Source organism: Callorhinus ursinus, unplaced genomic scaffold, assembly GCF_003265705.2.
Source record: "Callorhinus ursinus isolate GAN/ISIS: 27379988/994484 unplaced genomic scaffold, GSC_fseal_2.0 scaffold48, whole genome shotgun sequence".
NCBI classification, from domain to species: Eukaryota; Metazoa; Chordata; class Mammalia; order Carnivora; family Otariidae; genus Callorhinus; species Callorhinus ursinus.
In genome coordinates this window covers 3,746,306-3,771,442 of record NW_027397110.1, presented here as the reverse complement: position 1 = coordinate 3,771,442, position 25,137 = coordinate 3,746,306, and the positions used below count along the sequence as shown (strand labels likewise).

Here is a 25,137-nt window from a genome sequence, read left to right as displayed (position 1 = left end):
TTCAGGTAAAAACTGTAATTACATTGTCAAAATAATATTTAGAGTATTATTTTCAGAGAATAATTGCAGTGGTGTGACAGATATATTATGCTCATCAAATTTTATGTAAACACAAGCATGAGTTATTTTAATTGAATTATTGGTGTTGTTTTTGGCCTTTATTCGTTTTTAATCTAAAAATAATGTTGAGACTTTTGAGGGGCTTTGTAACATTTGCAGTATTTACACAGATCACTTGATAAGCTGTTTGGTAAAAGTAAACTGTCATTAGTACTTGTTTGGAGTTTTCTTTTCTTGCTGCTGGGACATCTTTAAACTTTTTCCTTCCTGGAATTGCATTCTGATTCAGAGTGCTAATTTTTAGTTGCCCGAATCATTGTTAGGTCACTTGGCTTTCAGACCAACTTACATTGTTGGCTTGTGTGTGTGTGTGTGTGTGTGTGTGTGTGTGTGTGTGTGTGTTAAATTAAATTCTACAAGGATTTGAGTGTTAATATTCTAAACTGTTCAGTAAAAATATAAATTGTCATTTTAAATTGTGACTTAAGATTAAAAATGGGAATATAACTTTTCACTATAAACAATTTCTATAATTTCATTATAATTTTTAAAAACTCAGAAAAGGGGAAAGAAAAATAGTCATCACGTATATGCAGGCTGCTTTAGACAAACACTTGCCTATTTTAGTCCTTTGTCAGTATTTGTGTGCATGGGAATGAGTGTGTGCCTGCAGTTTTGTATCTTGCTTCTTTTAAATTGTAATGGTAATTCAGTTTTGAAGTTCTTGGTTCATCATTTTCTTGTCTTTGTATTTCTTAGTATTCTTATCTCAGTGTTTCCGTATTTGGCCACAATTCCAGAACACTCTGAGCCTGTGATTGCTGAGTTACTGTGAGCAAGTGATGCGCACAAGCACATCACCTATCTCTTCCTTCTTAATCTTTACAACTCCTCTGCCTCTGAGGTATCAGGGGTGCAGCCCGTTCTGTGCTCGGCCAGGGGTTAGCAGGGGTTAGGCGATAGGCCTGGAAGGGAAGGCCAGATCCCAGGAGAGTTTTGAGGATGGAGGGCTGGAGCTCTGGGGCTGCACCAGAAGGCCCACCCCTCTTCCAGCAAAGCAGAGGTCTAGCAAGTTTAAAAACTTCAGAAGTGTCCTGCTCTTAAAATTGCCTTGTGGTTGCTGCCCCATGGAGATCCTTTCATGGAGCAGAATCTTCCATTTCAACTCCTTCTCCTGTAACTTTTTACCTTCCTTGATCGGCCTGGATTCCTGCCAGGGGGAAGAGCCACCTCTGGTTTTTGCCAGCCCTGCTGCTTTTGCCCCAAGGCAAGTGAGGTGATCCCTGGAGCTTTGTGTAAAAGGGCTGGCATATTAATGCCTAGCTCCTAAGGTTGTCGTGGGGGTTAGATGAGGTAACACGGTTAGAACACATTGTCTAGCACCTAGTAAATTCTCAGCAAGTGTTAGGTACTTTTATTACTCCTGCGTCTTTGCCTCATCGCTCGCTTCTTGATGCTGTACTCATGTGGGTATTTGGTTCCCCAGAAGTGTCTTGGTCTCTTTCCACTCGGGATCTCATCACATGCCATTGCGCCTCATGGGCTGCCCTGGCCCCGATGTGAACCACTTCAAAATCAGTGAGCAAACAGTAGGGTGCGGGTGTGGACACCTCAGCATGCATGCCAGGCATAGGTGGGGCATGGCCCTGGGAGGCTGAGGCTCAGTCAGGCAGTGGCCTTTTAGGTATGGGGTGTGTCCTGAGGAAGGGGCTGGGACAGGGGTGGGCCTGCAGGGATTCATGGTCGTGTCTGGTTACCACAAAGCACAGAAGTATTTTAAATATTTCACCAATGAGCCTTGCTCTACCCATGGGAACCGTACGAATGTTAGCTGGCTACTTTCAGCGCACCTGTCCTGGTTAAGAGCCGGTGTTGAAGGCATACAGCCCACTCCGGGTTTTGGCTGGGCCCCTCGCTAGCTGTCGACCTTGGCTGATTTATTTAATCACTCTGTGCCTCCATTTCTTCATCTATGAAATGTAGATAATGCGGTGTGCCTTATTGTGAAGATAAAATAAGAATCCACATAAATCACACGTGCATATCACATTAGTGATTGCTTAATGCTAGATATTGTTCTGGTTCTTAGGCAGTCATTATTCAACTCAAGCTCACCCCTCTGTCTCTGTTTTCGTATTGTGTTGCCAGGGCTGGGAGGCCACAAACACACCTGTCCTTTGCTTTCTGTTAGGGTCAGCTAATAAAGGATGCTGGTGGGTGGCTGGCAGGCAGGAGGAGGGAGGGTGGGACTTGCCCCCCATTCGTGTCTCCCTTGGAAAGCCGCAGCTGCTGCCCCCTTCCAGCCTCCTTGTGCTCACCACGGGGTACCATCATCAGCTGTCCGGGGCCCTTCCCGAGTCCCACTCTTGGAGGTGTCCTCCATGCTTCTGAGGGCCCCCACAGTAGCTGGGCATCCCCTTACCCCTGAGGCCTGGGTTCCAGCCCTGCAGAGCCCCTGCCAGCTCTGGCTTCTCAGAACCTTACCTGCTTCCCTCCATGCCTTCAGTTCCAAGGGTGGTAGCCATTTCCTGTAGCCATAATCTCTGTGTTACCTCAGTGTTGCCTTTGTGGTTTAATTCTTTATATATTAATTTTTCTTTGTTGAAATAAGTAGTCTCTTGTCCGCCTGACTTGGTCCGGGCTGATTTAGTGCTCATCGTGTTCTAAGGTCCGTGCTTGGTGCCCTCCTGTCTTGCTCCCAGTGGGGCCCCTTCCCCTTCCTCCCTCTTCCCTGCTTCTCCCTCCTCCTCTTCCTTCACTCCGTCTACTCTGCCAGCCAGGGCATGTCCAGGAGATGGGAACCACGCCATAACTTGAACAGGGAAAATTTAACGTAAAGAATCACTGACTCTAACAAGGGCTTGAAATAACCAGGGATTGACTACTAAGAAGTACAGACAATGCTGGAGAATATAGGATTTGTAGACATGTCAGACAGCCAGTACCGCTAGGGCTGAGATGGATGTCCAAGGGAGAGACTCCCCCTCCCCAGGTCTGAGATCCAGCACTCCTTCGAGATGGCCTGGTTATGGCTCACTTCTCGCATGGAGAAGTTGCTGAGAGGCGGTGTTGGTGGAACTTGCTGGAAATCCACCCTCTGGGGTGCAGGGGAAGTTGTTCACGGGGAGGTTGCTTTGAAGCATCCTCAGGAAGTTTTTGGCTGCCGGACACATCCGGTTTCACGCTGTGCAGGAGCTCATCCCCAGGGAAACTTCACTGCAGGAGCTGGGTGCTGGAGAAGCAGCATGCTGCGGAAGCCCGGCCAGAGGAGTCGCCCAGAACCAAGTACCTGGGTTCCTCCCGCGAGGGCTCTGCGGACAGACGAGGCTGAACTTGCTGCTCGCCAGCGGACGAAGGAGACAAATTGGAAGGGCCCGCCTTCACTTTCACAGAGCAGGCAGTGGAGGGTTTACATGGAGCTGAGAGGCGCGACTGGTGACTGCTGTCCACTCAGAAACATCGTAAACCCAGCCTGTGCAAGAACTCACGGGATCTCGGGGGTGCGCCGAACTTGAGAGACGCTTTGGTTGTGTTGCTCCCCATTCTCACAAACGCTTGGTTACTTTCTGACTGATTTTTGCCAGTCCGGGGGGGAGTGTAGTAGAATCTTGCGGTTTTCCCATGGGGTTGAGCACTTTCTATTTTTGCCTTTAAGATATCTTTATTAAGTGTTTCAAATCCCCCCCCTCATTTTTCTATTGGATTTGTCTGTCTTTTTAACTGATTTATAAAAGCTCTTTGTATAAATCCTGTGGCACTTATGTGTTCCTATTACGTGTTCATATCTCTTCCTGTTCTGTGCATAGTGTTTTTAAAACACTCTTTATGGTGTCTTTTGAGAAAAAAAGTGTTCTTAGTTTTAACGTAGTCTAGTTTGTTAATGGTTTTCTCTGGTATTATTTTGCATGTCTTGTTTAAAATATCTTTCTTATTCTGCAGTGTTGTTTTCTAAAAGCTTTCTATTTTTACTTTTTTACATTTAGGTTAGTACTTAGAATTGAATTTTCTGTGTTGCGGAGGAAGGAGTCCAATTTCCATTTCTCTACCTGTGTTATATTTTGAAAAGACCATTTTGTACTCAATAATCCATTGTCGCATCTCTGTCATTAATCACGCCAATTTAAGTTTGAGTCTGTTTCTTGTTCTTTTCTCTTCTGTTGGTCTATTTATCTATTCCTGCCCTAGTACCATACTGTTAACCTACAATTGCTTACTGTTTTGTGAAGACAAATCCTCTTATCTAGTGATTTTCAACAGCATCTTGGCTATTGTATAGTGACAAATTATAGAATCATCGTGTCAAGTTTCACAGAAATCCGCACAAACATACACACATCCTCTGATGTGTAAAATTATACACATACACATACATGCACACATACACATACACACACACCTACACACACACACTGTTGGGATTCAAACTCAGATTGCATTTAATCTCTAGAGAAAAATGGATTCCTCTAATCTGTGAACATGGTGTAATTCTTCACTCAGTCAAGTGTTAGAATTTTTTTTCTTAGTGGCACTGTATGTCACTTTTAGCTACATTTTTGATGCTTTCATATATGGCCTCCTTTCTTGATTTTTTTCTTTTTTGCTTGTTCCCTATATATATGGAAATATTACTGATTTTTTAATTTTTAAAATTTTTTTGTTTTATTTTTTAAAAGAATTTATTTGAGAGAGAGAGAGAGCGTGTGTGCACGAGTAGGGGGAGAAGCAGAGGGAGAGGGAGAAGTAGACTCCCTGCTGAATGGGGAACCAGCATAGGGCTTGATCCCAGGATCCTGAGATCATGACCTGAGCCAAAGTCAGACGCTTGACTGAGCCACCCAGGTGCCCCGTTGACTTTTTAAATATTGACTTTGTATCCAGCAATTTTTGTGACTCTTATTAATTCAGACAAACAACTTTTACACTTGAAAATACTTTCCACATACATTAGAAATGACACTTCAACTGTGGAGAAAAAAACTTTAGTGTCTTCCAATGTTTGGCCGTCCTTTGTCTTACTGGCCTGGATTTTCAGTAGAAAGTTGACTGGAAATGGTGATAGCAGATATTTCTGTCTCCTTCCCTTTCAGAAGGAACGCTCTCTCCAGTTGACTATTCATTATAATATGTGCTGTAGATTTTTTGTTAGATACAGAAGCTCTCTTGTAGTCTTTGGTGGCTGGGAGTTGTTTTGTTTTGTTTGTTGTTTGAAACTGTGAGTGGGTGTTGAGGTTCATCACATACATTCCCTGCTGTACTCTAGATGATCATAGGGCTCTGCCCTCTGTAGGTTAATGTGATCAGTTACAGATTCTAACTGTAACATTAAGGTAGCTTTGCAGTGCAGGGGTACTCTCAGCTTCATCATGCTGAATGTGACTGGATTCAGTTTGAAATACATTTTTAGTATTTTTTACATTCTGTTCGCTTCCTTGTTCCTGCTGTGCTTGTTCTGACTCAGGTATCACAGTTACGTGAGCCTCACCAAGTCGGTTTTAGGGTCTACTCTCTCTTCTTCTGTTCTTTGGAAGACTTGTGTAAAATCAAATGATTTCTTCCTTGAATGTGAATGGGCAATAAAGCTGCCTGGGTCTAGGATCTTTTTTTTTTTTTTTTTTTGTGGGAAAATTTTTGACTGCTGGTTCGATGACCTTAATGGTATGACTCTGCAGGCATTCCCTGAATTTTTTACGGAGGCGATTTTTGTTAGCCGTGTTCTAGGGTTTTGTTCATTTCATTTAAATTTTCAAACAGTGTGGCCTAAAGGTATTTGCAGTATTTTCTGACTTTCTTTTTTGATGTCTGCAAGATCCATGGCCATGTCCTCTTTGTCATTTCTGAAAATTTAATGTCTTTGTTCTTCGTGCCTTTTCTCCTTTTTGATCAGTTTTCCCAAAGGTTAGTCAGTACTGAGCTTTTTGAAGTCACATTTCGGATCTCAGTATTCTCTTTTTATGACTACTTTCAATTTTAATAACTTCTTGCTTTTAATCTTTTTTTCTTCCTTCACTGTTTTGGGTTGTTTTATTATTTTTGTAATTTCTTGAAGCAAATTTTTAGCTCATTTATTTTCTTTATTCTTCTTTCCCAAAGTATGTGTTTTAAAGTATGAATATTCCTCTGTGTACAGTGTTAGCTGCATCTAGAAGCTTTGGTTTCTGGTATCTTTGTTGACATTTGGTTTCAAATATTGTATTTCCATTGTGATTTTTTTTCTGTCCCCATAGGTTATTTAGGATCTGTCTTCTAATTTTAAACACGTGGGGATTTTCTAATCATTTTTGGGGCTTATTTCCTCCAAGTAATTGTATATAAACATAAGTGCAATGTAGTAAGTGAGCATTATCTGTATATCAGTTTTTAAAAATGTGTTGAGGGATGCCTGGGTGGCTCAGTCAGTTAAGCATCTGCCTTTGGCTCAGGTCATGATCCCAGCGTGCTGGGATCAAGTTCCACATCGGGCTCCTTGCTCAGTGGGAAGCCTGCTTCTCCCTCTGCCTGCCACTCCCCGCCTTGTGCTCTCTCTCTTTCTCTGACAAATAAATGAAATCTTAAAAAATAAATAAATAAATAAATAAATAAAAACATGTTGAGAGTTGTCTTTTGCTTCATTATACGGTGAAGTACTGTTTTATGATATGCCTTATGTCCTTGGAAAGACTGCATATTCTGCAGTTGAAAAAAATTTTTCCTTTTTTACTAATCGACTTCATGTATAACCCAGTGGGTATTCTGCTAAGCATCAGAATACTACATTGGGTTGATACAATTACAGAAATAAATCCAGAATTGTGATACTTAATGACTGTGTGACTTCGGTCAGCTTCCTTACAACCTCTGTGGGTCTTGGTCTCCTGTGCTCTCTAATGAGGATGAAAGTACCTGTCTCAATAGTAGGATTCTCAATAAGGATTTATACAGTAAGCACTCAGGGTGTCTGTTTAGAGGAACAAACACGAGTTTTCATGTAACAGGAACAAACATGAGTTTTCATGTAACATTTGGAAACTGGACTTTTTAAACCAGCATTTGTCAAGTACATATTATGTGCTAGTGAAGAGGGGTGGCTGTCTGAGCCTTTTCTGTGTTCCCTGCTGCACCCTCAGCAGTGTTAGTGGGTTCCCATGTCATCCTTACGATAGCTCTACAAAACAGGTACTGTCACATGTTATGGTGAAGAACTTGGATCTCACAAAGGTCAGATAACTCACACAGGCTCACATTAAGGTAGGACTTGCACGTAGGTCTCTTTTTCTGGTCACCAAACAGTTCTGTTGTGCTGTTACTCTCTTTCCTTTAAATAGACTATTTTTCAGAGCAGTTTTAGGTTCGCTGCAAAAATGAGAAGGTGTGGAGACTTCTCGTGCTGCCCCCACCCCTGCACAGCTTCTCCCCACTGTCAACATCTGGCACCAAAGGGACAGCTGACCCTGAACAATAGGTTTGAACTGCTCAGCTCCACGTATATGCAGATTTGTTACAGAGCAGGACTGTAAATGTGTTTTCTCCTTCTTAGGATTTTCTTTTCTCTAGCTTGCCTTATTGTAAGAATACAGTGTATAATATATATAATATACAAAATACGTGTTAACCATTTAGACTATCAGTAAATCTTCTGATCAACAGTAGGCTATTTGTAGTTAAGTTTTGGGAGAGTCAGAAGTCACATGTGGATTTTTGACTGTGTGGGGATCAGTACCCCTAACCCTCACATGTTCAGAGGTCACCTGTAACATATTTGTTACATTGTTATTACCCAAAGCCCATAGTTTACATTATAGTTCATTCTTGGTGTTTTACATTTTATGGGTTTGGACAAAACTATGTGCAGTGACACGTATTCACCATCATAGTATCACACAGAGTAGTTTCAGTGTTTTCAGTCTCTGTGCTCTGCTTGTTCACTGTCCCTGCCCTCACCCCAGACAACCATGGATCTTGTAGTGTCTCCATAGTTTTGCCTTCTCCAGAGCAGCATAGTTGGAATCATACAGCATGTGGGCTTTTCATTGACTTCTTTCACTTGCTAATGTGCGTGTAAGTTTCTTCCATGTCTGTTCATAGTTTGTTAACTCATTTCTTTTTAGTGCTGAATAATATTTCATTGTCTGCTGTGACTACAGTGTGTTTATCTATTCACCTACGGAAGGATATCTTAGTTGCTTTCACTTGGCAATTATAAATAAAGCTGCTGTAAACATTAACGTGTAGGGTTTTTTGTGGACATAAGGTTTCAGTTACTTTGGGTAAATACCAAGGATTGTGATTACTGGATTATACATTAAGAGTATGTTTAGTTTTGTAAGATACCACTGAACTAAACTGTCCTCCAAAGTGGCTGCGCCCTTCTGCGTCCCCACCAGCTGTGGATGAGCGTTCCTGTTGCTCCCCGTCTGTGCCAGCACTGGGTGTTGTCAGCATTCTGGGTTTTGTCCAATATTCTGCAGTTTTATTTGGTGAAATAGTCTAAATCTGTCAACTAGATTGTTATTAAATGCTATTAAAATCTTTTAAATATACTAATTTTTTGTCTGCTTATTTATGTTACCCAGAAAGATGTATAACTTACTGCCAAATTTAATTGTGGATTTTTCTCTTCTGTGCTTTGTCAGTTTTTCTTTTGTGTGTGTGTGTGTGTCTGTGTGTGTGTGTGTGTGTATAAGGCCATATTATTAGGTGATTGTAATTTAAAATTGTTATATCTTCCTGGTCAATTAAGTCATTCTGAAATGGCCTTTCTTTTTTTAAGTTTATTTTCTTTAGTAATCTCTGTACCCAATATGGGGCTTGAACTCAAAACCTTGAAATCAAGAGTCACATGATCCACTGATTGAACTGGCCAGGCGCCCCTGAAATGACTTTTAATAATAATCTCCAATAATGCTTTTTGCCTTAATGTTTATGATGTCTCATTTTAAGTGGTGTATGACTTCCTTTATAGGCTGCTATTTGCCTAATATATCTTTTTGCTATTCTTTAACTTTAAATATTTCTATAGTTTTATGCTTTAGATGTTTGTTTTCAATAGCAGTAAGTTAGATTTTATAAAATCCAGTCCAAGAGTAGCTCTCTTGATTGGAACACATAATCCAGTGATATTTAATGTATATTAGAGGTATATTTGTGTGTCCATTTACGGTCTTTTAAAGAAGTTAATTAATTTTGTCTATAGTACATTGTTTTAGTAAGGCATTTTAATATTGTCATGTCCAAAGTTTCATTGCAGTGAGAGACTTATATAGGTAAAGAAGCTAACAGAAACTTCCTGTTTAATGATGTCGAATATTTTTTTTATTAAGATATGTTCATTCAGTATGTCAAAAATTTTTAAATTATATCTTTTTTACTTTTTATAAATCCTCAGCTTTTCGCTGTGGCCTGCAGTTTCTAGGCAACATTGCCTCACGGAATGAAGATTCCCAGTCTATTGTTTGGGTGCATGCTTTCCCAGAACTCTTTTTGTGAGTATATTGATAAAACGGTTTCTGACTTCTGAAAAGACTGGTTATATCATTCCATTTACATGAAGTTCAAAAACAGGAAAAACTAACATTTGATGATAGAATTCAGGATAGTGGTGGGTGGTGGTGGGTGGTGGTGGGTTGAGTACAAGCTGGGAGAGGTCATGAAGGAATCTCCTGGGGTTCTAGGAATGTTCTGTGTCTTGATCTGGCCAGTAGTTACGGAGGTGTATCCGTATCTAATAATTTATTGGGCTGTACACTTAAGTTTTACGCCCTTTATTGTATGTCAATTGTATTTTAAGAAAATAAAAGTTTTGATTAAGAAATACTAAGTTTACTATAATATATGATAAGAAAACAAATTTATAATAAAAAAGCCATAAACCACTGAAGTATGGGCAGTGAACTAGTCATTCATTTACTGAGCACTTCTTTACTTTATTGGGGGGAGGGGTGAGGGAAGGGGGAGGAAAAATGGGGTGGAGGGTAAGTGGGGAGGGAGAGAGAGAATCTCACGCAGCCTCCACGCCCAGCTTGGAGCTCAACGTGGAGCTTGAACTCGTGACCCTGAGATCACGACCTCAGCTGAAATCAGGAGTCACCCAGGCGTCCCTGTTGAGCGCTTCTTACATGCCTGGCACAAGGCTGTATGTTTTGGTAGATCTGGAGAGCTGTAAGATCTGGATAACCAGTCTGTCTAGATTGGTTCATGGTGCTTTCCCTGGTGATTTACTATTTTGTTTTGGCTAGCGTTGCCGGTCCGTAAGAAGTTGAGCATGGAGATAAAAGGTGAGCAGGTAGCAGAAGAGGGATAGGTAATGGGAGAGTCACTGAGAGTGGGAGGCCTGGCCTCTCGTCCAGGCTCTGTTGCCAGCGAGTGGGGTGTCTTTGGTTGTGGCAACCATGTAAGCAGTAGAGTAGGAGTTGTTGTTCCTGTGCCCTGGGCTGGGCGTTCTCTGTGCGGTATCCCTGTCCTAGTCAGCAGCCCTACAGGGCGGGTGGTGCTGTCCCCTTGGGGACAGGCAGGGGAACTGATGTTGCTGGTAAATGGTGTAGCTGCTCTCTGGATCCAAAGGCTGCACCTGCTCAGATAGCAGCTGCTGAAAGTCTCTGCTGTCTTCCCTGGTGGTAGAGTGTTCTGGGCTGTGCGTAAAGGGTGATGTTCGGATCAGATAAACTCGATCTAAGCAGATACGGTTCACTGAGTCTACAGGTGGCTCTGAAATTCCTGCAAATAATTATAGAGTTGCAAGCATAAAATCTTATGATTTTTTTTTTTAAAGATTTTATTTATTTATTCATGAGAGACACAGAGAGAGAGAGAGCGAGAGAGAGGCAGAGGGAGAAGCAGGCTCCCAAGGAGCAGGGAGCCCGATGCGGGACTCGATCCCAGGACTCTGGGATCATGACCTGAGCCCAAGGCAGACGCTTAACCATCTGAGCCACCCAGGCGCCCCATAAAATCTTATGATTAAGGATAATTAAGCTTAGGTGGGAGGAAAGAATTGTGGAATTCAAGCTACAGGAATAGAAATTACTTATTCTTCAGAATTCATTCCTTTAAAACATTTTGAATACCTAATATCTGTGAGGTTCTGAGCTAGGTAAGTGGAATACGGGTAATTTAGATATGTTTATTACTTCCCCAAAGCCCATGCTTCAGTGGGGGAAATAAAGGAATAGGTGAGCACACCGTAGCGTGAGAACGGACACAGTGAGGGTCAGTCCAGACATCACAGAAACACAGAGGAGAGGCCCTTCAGCAGGGTGGTCAGAGAAGTTGTGACAGTTTACATGGTGGTTTTACTGATGGCGTCAGATCCGATCCTCACTGAAGCCCCGTGAGATAGGCCAAGGAGGTCGTTGCATTCCATTTTTATATCAGAAAACACACAGAAAGAGGTTATTTGACTTCACTCTGCATGTATCTGTGAGACAAATAGAACCAAATTTGAATTCCAGCTTTGGGAGGCACTGGCCTTGTGCCCTCGGGCAAGTAAACACAGTCTTTGTCTGTAATATAAGGATAATATTTCCTCCAGAAGAGTATTATGAAGTTTAACTGAAAAAACAAATCCTGCCATAGTGCGTGACCCATAGTATTACTGAGAGTTGATAAATCAGTGCCCTTCCTGAGATCACACAGCTGATGGGTGGTGAAGCGGGACTCCGACTGGGGCTCTTGCTTCCCCATCCTCTCTCTCTCTTGCCAGGGTAACATCTTTCCTCTACACATTCTGTCCCTCATAACTAGTCTAGAAATGCCTGTTGTTAATGAGGTAGCATGTTTTGCCTTTGTTTGTTTTTTTTTTCTAACAGGAGTTAACATTTTAATGTTTTATAAATGTAATCATTTTATCTTTTTCTTTAATCAGATGGCATTTGCTTTTGAGTTGTAAGTCAGCTGCATCTTTAATATTAGATGCTTTGTGTTGTGACTCAATTTATATTGCTATTTTTACAGTAAATAGTGTACTTGTTTCAAGGTGTTGTACTTCATTAAATCCTTAAAAACACCAGTAGGCACTGAGTTTGTTAATGGGATGATTATTATGTATGCATCATAATCATATTTTATTGTATTGCTGAATGGGGCTCACACTCCCATTTCTTTATTTGGAAGGTCTTGCTTAAATCATCCAGACAAAAAAATTGTTGCCTACTCGTCAATGATTTTGTTCACATCCCTGAATTCTGAAAGAATGAAAGAACTGGAAGAAAATTTGAACATTGCCATAGATGTCATCGAAGCTCACCAAAAGCAGCCTGAATCAGAATGGCCGTAAGTATCTTGTTAGAAATTTGATTGCTTAAGAACATTCTAACAGATCACTTTCCTTGTAGAGTAAGAGTTTGAATTCTAATAATTGAACGATACAAGAAAAGTTTCTCGGCAGCACCTGGAGGCTTGGGAAAAGGAAAGTGAGGTGCTAGTCAGAATTTTTGTGAGTTGGCAAGGCCTGGGACACAGCCTGAGAACACCCAGCCCCTCTGGGACATCCAGGTCAGACTGCTGTGGCTGTACCAGGTAGCCCATTACGGATTCGACGTTGATCTGTGTCTCGTGGGCTTCTGTTCAGTAGAGATATTCACTGTCATTCAGATTGTTATGTCTGTCCCCCACCTCCGTGCATAATGCTTCATTTCTCTGCCTATTTTTAAGATTTTTCTTTGTCTTTGCAGAAGTTTAATTATGAAGTCTTGGCGTGGATTTCTTTGGGTATATCCTCTCTGAACTCTCTAGACTTCTTGAATCTGAAGGTTTATGTTGCCAAATTTGGGGAGTTTCCAGCCATTGTTTGTTTGAATACTTTTTCAGCCTCTCCTTCAGGGCCTCCATGTCAGGCCATAGAAGGCCAAGGCTGAGGCTGACTGTAGTCGGTAAAGACACAACAAGTCACTGTTAGATTTAGACAGCTTGTTACTTAAGTGGATGGGGAAAAGGAGAAGCCTTGGTCCTCGTCACACAGACAAGGGGCCGGAGGACGGGGATGACCGTAGGGAGATGCCCCATTTCTGGAAGCAGTTTTACATTCTGAGGGGGTGGGCAGGCAGCTCCGTAGCTCATCAGAAAGACGTCTCATCTGACTGTCCCTGGCAGCCTCCCGTGGGGCAGGAAGGAGGCGCCTCAGAAACCTCGGGCCCCCCATCCTTGGGTTCTGGGAGGATCACGGTCTGTTGTGCTTTTGTCCACATGGCCTGTGTGCACGTGTGGGAGGCCACAGGGCCCTCGGAGCAGCCCCTGTACTCTGATGACACAAACCTTCGCCTTTTGTTGTTGCCTCACAGTTCCCTGAGGCTCTGTTCAGGGTTTTGATTTTTTGTGTCTTTTAATTTTGTTGTTTGCATTCTGTTTTCTCTTTTATACCAGTACCTCACTATCTCGATGACTAGAGCTTTGTGTAAGTCTTAAATCAGAAACTGTGAGTCTTCCAACTTCGTTCTTCTTTTTCAGGAGTTTTTTGGGCTGTTGTGCGTCCCTTGTGTTATTTATTAATTTTAGGATCAGCTTTTCAGTTTGTTCAGAGGAGCAGCTAGAGTTTTGGAAGACAGTACATGGATCTGTAGATGAATTTGAGGAATATTACCATTTTAACTAGATTAAGTTTTCCAATCCATGTGTAGGGGTATCTTTCCATTTATTTAGGCCTTATTCACTTCTTTAATGAAGTTCTGTAGTGTGTTCGTGTACAAGTATTACATAGCTTCAGTTCAGTTAATTCTAAGTACTTATTTTTGATGCTCTTTAAGAGGAATTGTTTTCTTAATTTCATTCATGGATTGTAAATGGCAAGTATATAGAAAAACGGTTGATTTTTGTATGTTCATTTTATATCCTGCAGCCTGAGCTGAACTCATTTGTTAGTTCTGATGGTTTTTTGCGATTTTTTTTTTTTTTAAGGACTTTGTTTATACAGGATCATGTCATCTGCAAATAGATAGTTTAACTTTTTTCTGTCCAATCAGGTTGCCTTTCTTTCTTTTTCTTATGCAGTTGCTCTGACTAGTACAATGCTGAGTAGACGTGAAGAGCAGACCTCTGCGTCTCACTCCTGATATCAGGTGGAAGGCTGTCAGTCTTTCACCACTGAGTGTGAAGTTCGGTTCTCCATAGTGACCCTTCTCCAGGATGAGTAGTTTTCCTGTACTTACTTCTAGTTTGTTGACTGTTTTTTATCATGAAAGCTGTTAGATTTTATCAAGTGCTTTGTCTGCATCTGTTGAGGGTTTTGCTCTTTATCCTATTACTACAGTATACTATGGTGATTAATTTTGTTTTATTTTTTATTTGTTTCTGAGATGGAGTGCGTGCATGTGGGGAGGGGAGGGGCAGAGGAAGAGGGAGAGGGAGACAGAATCTCAAGCAGACTCCAAGCTCAGTATGGAGCCCAGTGGGGACTTAACCTCACAACCTTGAGATCATGACCTGAGCTGAAATCAAGAGTCAGACGCTTAACCGACTGAGCCACCCACGTGCCCCTAATTTTGTTTTATTTTAAACCAGCTTGTCATTCCTGGGGTAAATCCCACCTGCTTACTGTATATAATCTTTATATGTTGTGGATTTGGCTTGCTCGTGTTTTGTTAGGGACTTCTGTTTCTGTGTTGATAAGGCATATTGGGCTTTAGTTTTCTTTTTCTTGTGATGCCTTTGCCTGGTTTTGGTATCAGGTTAACACTTGTCTCACAGAATGAGTTGAGAGGTGTTCTCTTATGTTTCTGTTTTTTGTTATTTTGGGGAAAAGTTTGCAAAGGACTTGTGTTAATTTTTCTTTAAATATTTGGTAGAATTCACCAGTGAAGCCATCTGGTCCTGGGCTTTTTTTTCATTGTGGGAAGTTTTTTGATGACTCATCCAATCTCTGCTTGTTACAGGACTGTTTGGGTGGTTTACTTCTTCTTGGGTCAGTTTCACTAGTTTGTGTCTTTCCGGGAATTTGTCCACTTGGCCCAGGCAACCTGATATGTTGGCACATAGTTATTCATAGTTATTCATAGTACTCCCTTAGAATCCCTTTTTATTTATATGAGGTTGGTAGGAATGTTTCCTCTTTGTTCCTGATTTTAGTAATTTTAGTCCGTATTTTGGTTGCTGCAGCTTAAGATTTGTCAGAGTTTTGATCTCAGAGAACCAGCTTTTGGTTTCATTGATTTTTTTTTTTTTTCTTTCCCTGTTCCTTTTCTGTTCTCTATTTCATATATTTCTGCTGTGATCCTTATTTATCCTTCCTTATCAATTTGTGTTTAGTTTGCTCTTTTTTCTAGTTCTTAAGAAACTAGAAGTTTTGGTTATTGATGAAAGGGTTTTTTTATGGAGGTATTTACATCTATAAATTTCTTGGTAAGAGCTGTATCTCATATATTTTTATCTTAGTCCGTCTCAAATTATATCTAATTTCTCTTAAGACTTTTTTCTTTGACCTGTTGGTTATTTAGGAGCTTGTTCACTTTCCCATGTTTGTGTATTTCCTGAATTTCCTTTTGCTATTGAGTTTTAGTTCATTCCATTGTGATCGGAGAACACATTTTATAAAATTCCGTTTTTAATTTTTAAATATATTGAGGCATGTTTTATGGCCAAGCACCTGGTCTGTCATGGAGACTGTTCCATGTGCATTGAGAGTATTGTGGATTCAGGTTTTGGTGCTGTGTAGACGCCTGTTGGGCGTTCTGTTTCTTGTGGTCTTCCGTCCACCTGTTCTGCTCAATCCTGGAAGTGGACCGTTTTCTGTTTTCTCCAGTCAGATCTGTTGGGTTTTGCATCTCTTATTTTCAGGCTCTGTGGTCAGGTACACTTTTATGTTTGTAATTGTTACATCTTGAGGAATTGGCCCTTGCATCATTGTAAATCACCAGAGATGAAGTTGTTCTTCGTTTTGTTGCCCAGTTTTCCTGAGGATCTATTTTTATGCATGCTTTCACGGAGCTGTCAGTGTGTTTGGGGCACAGGTCGTGTCCACGCAGGGAGCTTTGAACTGCTAGTAGTACCACCTGCATTTCCAGGGCGAGGGATCAGCTTTCTCAATTGGGTCTCTTTCAGCCTAAACTTTATTGTTCTGTTGAAATTATACCTAATTTTTAAATTGTTTATTTTTCCAAACATTTATTTGTATTTGAATTACCATGTGCACGCAAACACAAGTTGGTGCATGAAAATAGTATGATATCGTGCTTCACTTAGATTACCTCCCTCCAGATGCTGATGTTTTGTAAACACGATGGATGAATCATTAGCATCTGCTTACTTAGAAAAATTTTCTGTAGCCGAATTCTGTTTCATTTAAGTATCTTAGATCACAGGCGATTTTCTGGCAGCAGTGGAGTAAAGGGCAAAAGATGAAATCCACTTCATAAGAGCTCACGTTAGAGTTCTCAGAGGTCAGCGGTGGAGGTAGGCAGGAAAAAGGATGGGAATTAGTGGTAGTAGCTGATGTCTTCTGCCGCACAACAGTGATGCTTCGATTTGTGTGAGAGGAACTCTGCATTTGCTAAACAAAAATGGGATCCTGAAATACAGGCATACTTCAGAGATGTTGCAGGCTCAGTCCCAGACCACTGCAGTAAAGCAAACACTGGAGTAAAGAGAGTCAAATGAAATTTTTGGTTTCTCAGTGCACATAAAAGCTACATTCACACTATAGTGTAATTTAGTAAGTGTGCAATAGCATTTTCTCTTACAAAAACAGTGTACGTACCTTGATTTAAAAATACTTTATAGCTGGGGTGCCTGGGTGGCTCAGTCGTTAACTGTCTGCCTTCAGCTCAGGTCATGATCCCAGGGTCCTGGGATCGAGCCCTGCATCGGGCTTCCTGCTCAGTAGGGAGGCCTGCTTCTCCCTCTCCCACTCCCCCTGCTTGTGTTCCCTCTCTCACTGTGTCTCTCTCTGTCAAATAAATAAATAAAATCTTTAAAAAAAAATACTTTATTGCTACAAAATGCTAACCCATCAGCTGAGCTTTCAGTGAATGATAATCATTGATCACAGATCATCATAACAAATATAATAATAAAAAAGTTTGAAATGTTGTGAGAATTACCAGAATGTGACCAGAGACACGAGGTGAGCAAATGTTGGAAAACTGGTGCCAAGAGACTTGAAGACGCAGGCTTGCCACAGACTTTCAGTTTGTAAAGAAGGCATTCTCTGCGAAGCATAGTGCAGTGAGGTGCAGTAACATGAGTTAAACCAGCATCCAGAGGCTTCCAAAAAAATTGTTACTTTTTGCCATTAAATACGAACCCACCTCTGAAAATTTAGGGAGCACACACTCTTGGCCCTCCTACCTGCTAACATTATGGGATAGCAGGTAAAGAGCACAAAACTGGATGGCGTTCGAATTCACGGGTGTGGTGTCTTTTCTTGGAAAGGGACAAATGTAAGGTTTCAGTAACTGGGTTTTTTTGTTTAGGTACACCAGAGACACAGGAAGGTGTGGGCGCACTTGAGTTATTAGGATAATGTCCTTCTAAAAATGCTTGCTCCTTTGTTTGTAGGTGTGAACGATGTTTTCGTGCTCTTAGATAACCCGGGATGAATCCAAGGGTTGGGTTTGGGTGTCTGAATTCATCTCAATCCCACAGCCCAGTAAAGGTGCCTGGGAGATCCTGGCTCCTGTGATATCTTTTTCAGAGATTATAACTCATTTGTGTTCTAGTAGAATTTTCTGCCTTATGTTACTCACATTTGACCTCCTGAAGAGGTTATTTACCTGTCAAACAGGAGACCGTTACTTTTTATAACAGCTCTGTGAGCTTTGTCCAGATTGCGGTAGGAAGCAGCTTTGGGTTGGATTTCCCAGAAATCAGAATAGGAGAGCGGCATTCATTTTCTAGAGTGTTTAAATCAGATTCTTCATTTAATTAGTGAAGTGTAAAAGAGTTTTCTAGGTTTTCACAGTCACTGCAATCTATTTTATTCGTAAGTGTAGCTTTGACATTGTATGCCTATATGGAAACGGAAATAAATGGCTCTCATTTGAAAAAGATTTCCCTAAAACCTTGACTTCAGGAATACCTCCGTTTACCAACGATATACTGATCTTTGTATTTTTTTTTTAACGTATGCTCCTTGAAGCTTAGAGATGGCTTTTAGCACCTTCTACATGGCATAGAAACACTGCATTGCAGATGATAATTAACCTGTCTGTAACTGTTCACGTGCTTTAACACCAGTGATAAATGAGGGAGACCGAGAGAAAGAAGGACATGGAAAGACCTTTGTGCATTTTGGGTTGTAGTCAATATGGAAAATGACGTAAAAATGTAGTCAGTGCTTTGGCATCAACAGCTTGATTTGTGAATGTGCGCTTTTCTGTAATCACATTTAAATGATGAATTTCAAGATTGGACTTGGGAGTTTTGCCTCTGACTGCCTGCATGAGTCTATTTTGGCACCAGAAACAGAAAGTAGTAGATGAAGCAAGCAAGCCTGTGACCTTCATGCACACAGAGGGAGAGAATTCAGCATACACCCATGCGCGCACGCATGTGTGTGTATGTGTAATTCAGGACTTAGCAAACGGATCACGTTTCTAGTTTTTTCTTTTTGTAAAAGAAATCTGTTTCTCTGATGCCCCTTCTGCCTTTGCTAGAGTATATTTGTGACCCTCCCCCAAGACCATTTGTTCTATTTTCCATAGAATTTGGAGTGTTATTTGAGTCTTACGGTCTCTAGATATCCTTGTGGCATTTTAGGTTTCAGATTAATGGGACCCCACCTCCCTCACACAGGACTACCACAGAATTTCTGAATTTACAGACATAGTTGTTCTGCAGAAGAATTTAATCACAGATTTAAAGTCTGTAACTTAGAAAACATTGAACGTGATTGGGTCTCTTCGTCTTTGGTTTCCCTTGAGCAGATGTTTGGTAAGAAAGTAAATGCAGTGAATTCTGAGTGAAAGTTGAGAATTTTACTTGTATCTTTAGGCAGCATGCTGGGATGGAGAATATATTATATTTAGAAAAACATCTCAGCAGCTAACACAAACTTACACATAATTGACAGCCATGCAGTTACCACTCTACAGTTGCAAGAAAAAAATCTCCCTCCGGTCGGCATCTCGTGCTCATTGCTTTGTATGTGTATTTACCGTTGGTATTCTCCACTGAATGTTACCCTTTAAGGTGGTGTAGCAAAGAATTCCAGTTGTCCGGATGGATGTCCACACAGAACGCTTTCTTCTGCCTTTTGTGTAAATTGAATGTGAGTGACAGTTACTCTTGTCCTCCAGATAGTTAAAGTAAAAATGTACTTACCTTCACTCACTAGTGGACGTTTCTTCTTTGTTGAATGAAAAAAAGAATGGAGGGGGCCGCTGGCTGGCTCAGTTGGTAGAGTGTGCAACTCTTGATCTCGGGGTCGTAGGTTTGAGCCCCACGTTGGGTATGGAGGTTACTTAAAGATAAACTCTTTTAAAGAAAAAAAAGAGTGGAAGAATTTTATCCTTGCTCATTTTGAACGGAAGGTGACATGAAGAACCAGACCCTAAGTTCCCCTGAAACTTCTTTCCAGAAGGGCTGCTTGAGAAAAGGGCAAGCTCTATAAAAGAGGAGCATTCTGAGAGGAACCATGGAACCATGGAAGTCAGAGATGGAGCACTCATCTTGACTTTTAGGTAATGGGGGGACGACACTCAACCTCTGTGGGCCTCTCTGTATGTCCTTATTTCTCAAATGAAGGGACTGATTTAGCTTAGACGTTTCCAGGCTTTTGAACTTCACGTCCCATGTGTTTAAAGGCGTACCGAAGCTCACTGGAGTGGTTGGTTTGGCACGAGGAGTGTTGGCTAACAACGCTGTCTGTCTTGCTGTCGCTCTGAGCCTTGAATGGTGGTACTTCTACGTAGCATCATGGGAAGATGTCATTTTTGCTCTTGGCTCTGATGGTTTTGTGTTTTTAATTTTGGTTAAGGCGAATGAGCCCGTATTCAGTTCTGGTGACTTTTAAAGCATATGGTTTTGCATTTGACTGGTAACCCAGTGACATATGAGCTTTATGTCATTGCCACCCAGTACTTACCTGAGTAACTCAAAAACTCTGAAAAATGAACAGTCCATCTGTGCCTCTCTGTAGGCACACATCAAAGTTTTTCCTGGGTTGATCTGCTGATCCGAGTTCCCATGTGTATCTCCCTGGTTCGGGGCCTGGCTCACACTGAGGAGCAGTGCCGAAGCAGCTTTGTTGTGACTTATTTCGGGTCTGCCACGAGGACACTGTGGAGAGGGCTGTCCCGTGTGGCACAGGAGGAGGGACTTTGGGCTCCGTGCAAGGAAAAAATTGCCCTTTTCCTGAGGATCCGATGCCCTTTTATCTTGGAGAACTCCTAAGGTAGAAACCACTCCTACTCTGCACAGGCTTGTAGGAAACTCAGAAAACTTACAAATGCTCACTTTAACCATAAACTAATTAAGTCACTGATCACGGATTGAGTGTTTGAAGTGTGCCAGGTACTGTTCGTGGCACTGGAGATTGAAAATTCAGACATTACGTTTTGGTGAGAGACAGATCATGAACCACCCCCCCCAATGTATAATGTGCCAGATGAATGCTTTGAAGAAAAACACACACCATGTTTTATGTACTAAGCTGTTCCTTAGATGGTGCTTGGCTCACAGTAAACAGGATACAGTATTTGTTATTTTATTAGTAGTAATTTAAATATGTCTGCCCAGAAATAGCTTTCGGTAAGATGAAACATATCCGAGTTCTCCACTGAGTTGCCAGGGCCACCAGATGATGTCCCACCCAGAGATGGTCATACTTTCACTCCTTAGCAGGATGTCTCTGAAGCAGAAATAAACTTGAGAGGAATTTTCGAGGATATGCTTAGAAGACATATTTAATTCTTTGATAGATAATACATTCATATGGTTCAAGTATCACAAAGCTTAGTTTCCTTCCCAGCCACCCCCTAGTTCCTCCAGCCCTGTCCCCTAAGCAGGTTGAGCTGCTTGCTTGCTTCTCAACATACTGTTGAGCCTCTTGCTTTTTAAAAAAATTTATATGTGTATGTATATATGTATTTAAAAGATTTTATTTATTTATTTATTTATTTAGAGTGAGTGTGTGAGCAGGGGGAGGGGTAGAGGGAGAAGGAAAGAGAATCTCAAGCAGACTCCACGACGAGCATTGAGCCTAGTGTGGGTTTCGATCCCAGGACCCTGAGACCATGACCTGAGCCAAAACCAAGAGTCGGAGGCTCAACTGACTGAGTCACCCACATGCCCCTGAGCCTCTTGCTTTTTTAACCAAATAGTGTATGTTCGAGATCTTTCCATATAAGTATATAAAGAACTTTCTCTTTATCTTCTGCTGTGTGAATATACTGTGATTTATTTAATCAGTTCCTTATTGGTGAACATTTAGGTTCCCCGTGTTCCATAACTACGGAATGTGGCAGGGAATAGCCTTGTTCATACGTATGTCATATTGCACGTGGGCAGGTATGATTGTCCGGTAACTCGTAAGTGCAATCACTAGGTCAAAGGGAACATGCTTTTTTATATTCTAACAAATACTGCTGAGTAGTCCTTCATAGCTTTTGTGTCAATATATAGTCTTCTTGGCCATTGCAGAGGACCTGGTTTCCTCTGTTATTGCTAATAGAGTGTGCTGTCAGAGTGTCGGATTTTTATTTTTATTTTTATGTACATTCTCATTTTCTTAACCCATTTTTCCATTTGGATGTCAGTCTTATCAATATGTAGGAATATTTTCTAAATTGGGGCCAGTAGTCCTTTGTGTGAAATAAAATGCAAATATTTTTTCTCACTTCTTTGTCTTTGGACTTTGCACGTGGCTTTTTTTTGTATATAAAAATTTTTGATGTTTTCGCAGATGAAATTGTCAGTCTTTTTTATGTCCTGTAGATTTTTGGGAATAGCTATAAAGATCTTTGTTCTACTAAGGTTTTTGTCCAGTATTGTATCATTTCATTTTTGAGCTTTAGGTGTTTGATCTGCTTGCGCTTTTCTCTTGGTATAAAGGTCGGAGTGTGGATCCACTTTCCTTTCTGCTCTAGATGCTGCTGATGGTCACAGCGGCTGAGCACCAGAGTGGCTGGGACCCGTCTCTCCTCTGCCCTTCCCCATCGCTTTCACCCTTGCCACCCCACGTACCTGGAAACCTTTTCAACTCAGGTTCCACCTCTTGCTTCCTTCTGAGTGTGTCTCCGTCTGCTATTAGGCCTTAAGGATTTTATAAACGTACTGATCAAGTCACATTTATCACACACGCATTAGAATATTTTGTTTGTTTAAGAGGAAATTCGCCAAAGTGCCTTTTATTTCCACAACCTGATTCATTTGGGCCTGTTTGTTGTCTGAAAACTGTTGTTTCATATATTTTGCCTGCTTTCATAGCTGTTTGAGGTAGGAGGGTAAGTTGTTAGTCCATTATGCCTGGAATTGGAAGTGATAGTTGGGAGGTTTTCACACTCACTTTTCAGCCATTGAATGTCAGTGTAGAGGTAGATGATCTCAGAACCATCTTTACTGAGTGATGTTGTAGGAGCATTATCTCTGCACTTGCAGAATCCACTTTCTTTTCAGCTGCATGTGTAATGTTTACCAAGATTGACCATAATCTGGGCTATAAAAAGTCTCAGTAAATATACAAAAAGGATTGAGAACCTACAGAGTGTGTGGTCTCTGACTACAATGACCTTGCATTAGAGAACCATAATCAGATGATACTGAGAAAAATTCCAAGTTTTTGGAAATTAGCTCATCTAAAGAATCAGTTTGTCAAAGAAGAAATCATAGAGCAAATTAGACAGTCTTTTGAACTGAAGGATAATGAAAATACAGAATTTGTGGGATAAAGTTAAAGCAGTGCTTGGAGGGAAATGTATAGCTTTAAAAGTTTCTACCAGAAAAGAAGAAAGATCTAAAAGCAGTGACCTCCATGAAGGTTCTACTTTGTGAAGGTAGACAACAGCACAGAACAACCTAAGTAAGCAGAAAGAAGCAATTGAGATGAGATCAGGGCTGAAAACAGTGACCCACGAAACAGAAATTAATAGAAAAAATTAACCAAGGCTAGATTGGTTCTTTAAGAAGATCAACAAAAATTGATCAAAAAGAAAGAGGACACTGGCTGGTGTCATGAAGGAGGGCATGGTCGTCCTGGAGCCTTGGCTGAGGGACGGGAGGGCCCACAGCTGGGGGCCAGTTGCAGTCCAGGATGGAAGCTTTTGGTCCTGAATCCCTCTTTAAACCCTCCTCGCGTTTGCCTGGGTCTAGTTCCCTGAGTGTGCTGATAGCCTGTTTTTCCATGTCCCCCTTCAATGAGGGACTCACAGAACACCTCCTTTGGCCTTCTGAGCGTCCTGCCTTGGCCCTCTGGTTAGATCAACTTCATTATTTCTCTACTCCATAAAGTTTATGTGTGTTGCCCCTGAGACATTTTTGTCTAATTCTCTGTGTGTGGGCTTTTCTCCACTGTTAGCATTTTGGAATATGGATTGTGATCTAGCTCCTAGCACAGTTTTGGAATATTGTGGGTTTTTTAAAAAATACTTTTTATTTATTATTATTATTATTTGTTTGTTTTTTGGGTGATCAAGCGAGCACGGCGGGGAGGGGCAGAGAGAGAGAATCTTAAGCAGGCTCCACGCCCAGTGCGGAGCCTGATGCAGGGCTCCATCTCACCACCCTGAGATCATGACCTGAGCGGAAAGAGTCTGATGCTCAACCAACTGAGCCACCTTGGAACATTGCGTTTTTGAATGAATGTTCTTCTGGGAAAATGTTTTGAGCTCCAGAAAGCTAAATCATGAATGAGCTTTAGGATCACTTTTATGTACCTGGCTTAAAATGTGTTAATTTCTGTTGTTGCAGTTTAATGACCTACCTAAACTGGCATGAGAACTGTTTGAGAATTTTCTATGTATACATTATTACTAGAAATATCTTATATCAAAGTGCTGAGGCGCCTGGGTGGCTCAGTCGTTGGGCATCTGCCTTTCGACTCAGGTCATGATCCCAGGGTCCTGGGATTGGGCCCCACATCGGGCTCCCTGCTCGGCGGGAGGCCTGCTTCTCCCTCTCCCACTCCCCCTGCTTGTGTTCCCTCTCTCGCTGTCTCTGTCAGATGAATAAATAAAATCTTAAAAAAAAAAAAAAGTGCTGATCAGTTATTTTGAGGGCTGTGGAAGAAATAGAACACGTTTAGTTTTTGTTTTTATATGAGTGACAGTGTGTTGTGGTAGTTAATATGGTTCATTTGGTTATCAAACTGAAACACTTTCATTATATTTTTTGTTAAGTGGTTAAATAAACTGTGTTCATAAATATATTTAATGCTTTACAGTCACTCTTATGCTATAACCTTGGTTATAAACGGTATATTCTTTAGTTCTTAAGCCTGCAGATGCCCTCTGGCCAATATGATTCAGAATTAATTAATAATACTGTTCAGTCTTTTTAGTTGTCACAGTGGTACTTTAAAGAAATACGCTTATAATCTTTGCCTCAGGGTTTCCATAAGTTGATCTTTGAGTTTAGATGAGTGCATTGCTTGACAATGAGGATGTTTTCTTGGTAACTTGAGAGCTCTTACAGACAAGGTAATCAAGCCAGTGTGCATTACCAGGTTGTTGGCATACGTTTAAATAAAATGTGTGACATGTCGTCCATTTCTCCAGTTAATTTTAGCACTTAACCTTCTGAGTAAGACACTTTAATACGGTTTCTGTTTATACCTGAACTTGTAGCTAAATTTCATTTTATAGTTAAAATGGAACTTAGATAAGACCTATAGTTGAATACATTTGAATCATTTCAGTAAATATTTCCAAAGTAAAATTGGAGAAACCTATTTTGAGGGTTTTTATTTTCTTTTAGCCACTAATGGAAAAATAGTATGTGAACCTCTTAAAACATTTTAAGATTACAGCACATCAAAAGTTCAATAAAAAGAAGTACTTTTCTGTGTACAATGCCCATAAAGTATATAAGGCCATGTCCATTTTACTACGTTTCTAGTAACCACACTTTCTCCTCCTTTTTTTCTTAGGTTCTTGATTATTACAGACCACTTTCTGAAGAGCCCGGAATTGGTGAAAGCGATGTATGCCAAAATGAGCAATCAAGAAAGGTAACCCCAAAAAC

The 25,137-nt window shown here is 41.0% G+C and overlaps 1 protein-coding gene across 2 annotated transcripts in view; it reads left to right on the top strand.

The window, feature by feature from the left end:
* The window catches only part of ATXN10 (ataxin 10), a 161,627-nt gene that overhangs the window by 29,657 nt on the left and 106,833 nt on the right, over window positions 1-25,137 (top strand). For both annotated transcript variants that reach the window (XM_025881584.2, XM_073882633.1), the window contains exons 4-6: window positions 9,422-9,518; window positions 12,145-12,303; window positions 25,043-25,123. In XM_025881584.2, coding sequence (XP_025737369.1) covers window positions 9,422-9,518; window positions 12,145-12,303; window positions 25,043-25,123 — 337 coding nt within the window. The remainder of the gene's footprint in view (window positions 1-9,421; window positions 9,519-12,144; window positions 12,304-25,042; window positions 25,124-25,137) is intronic.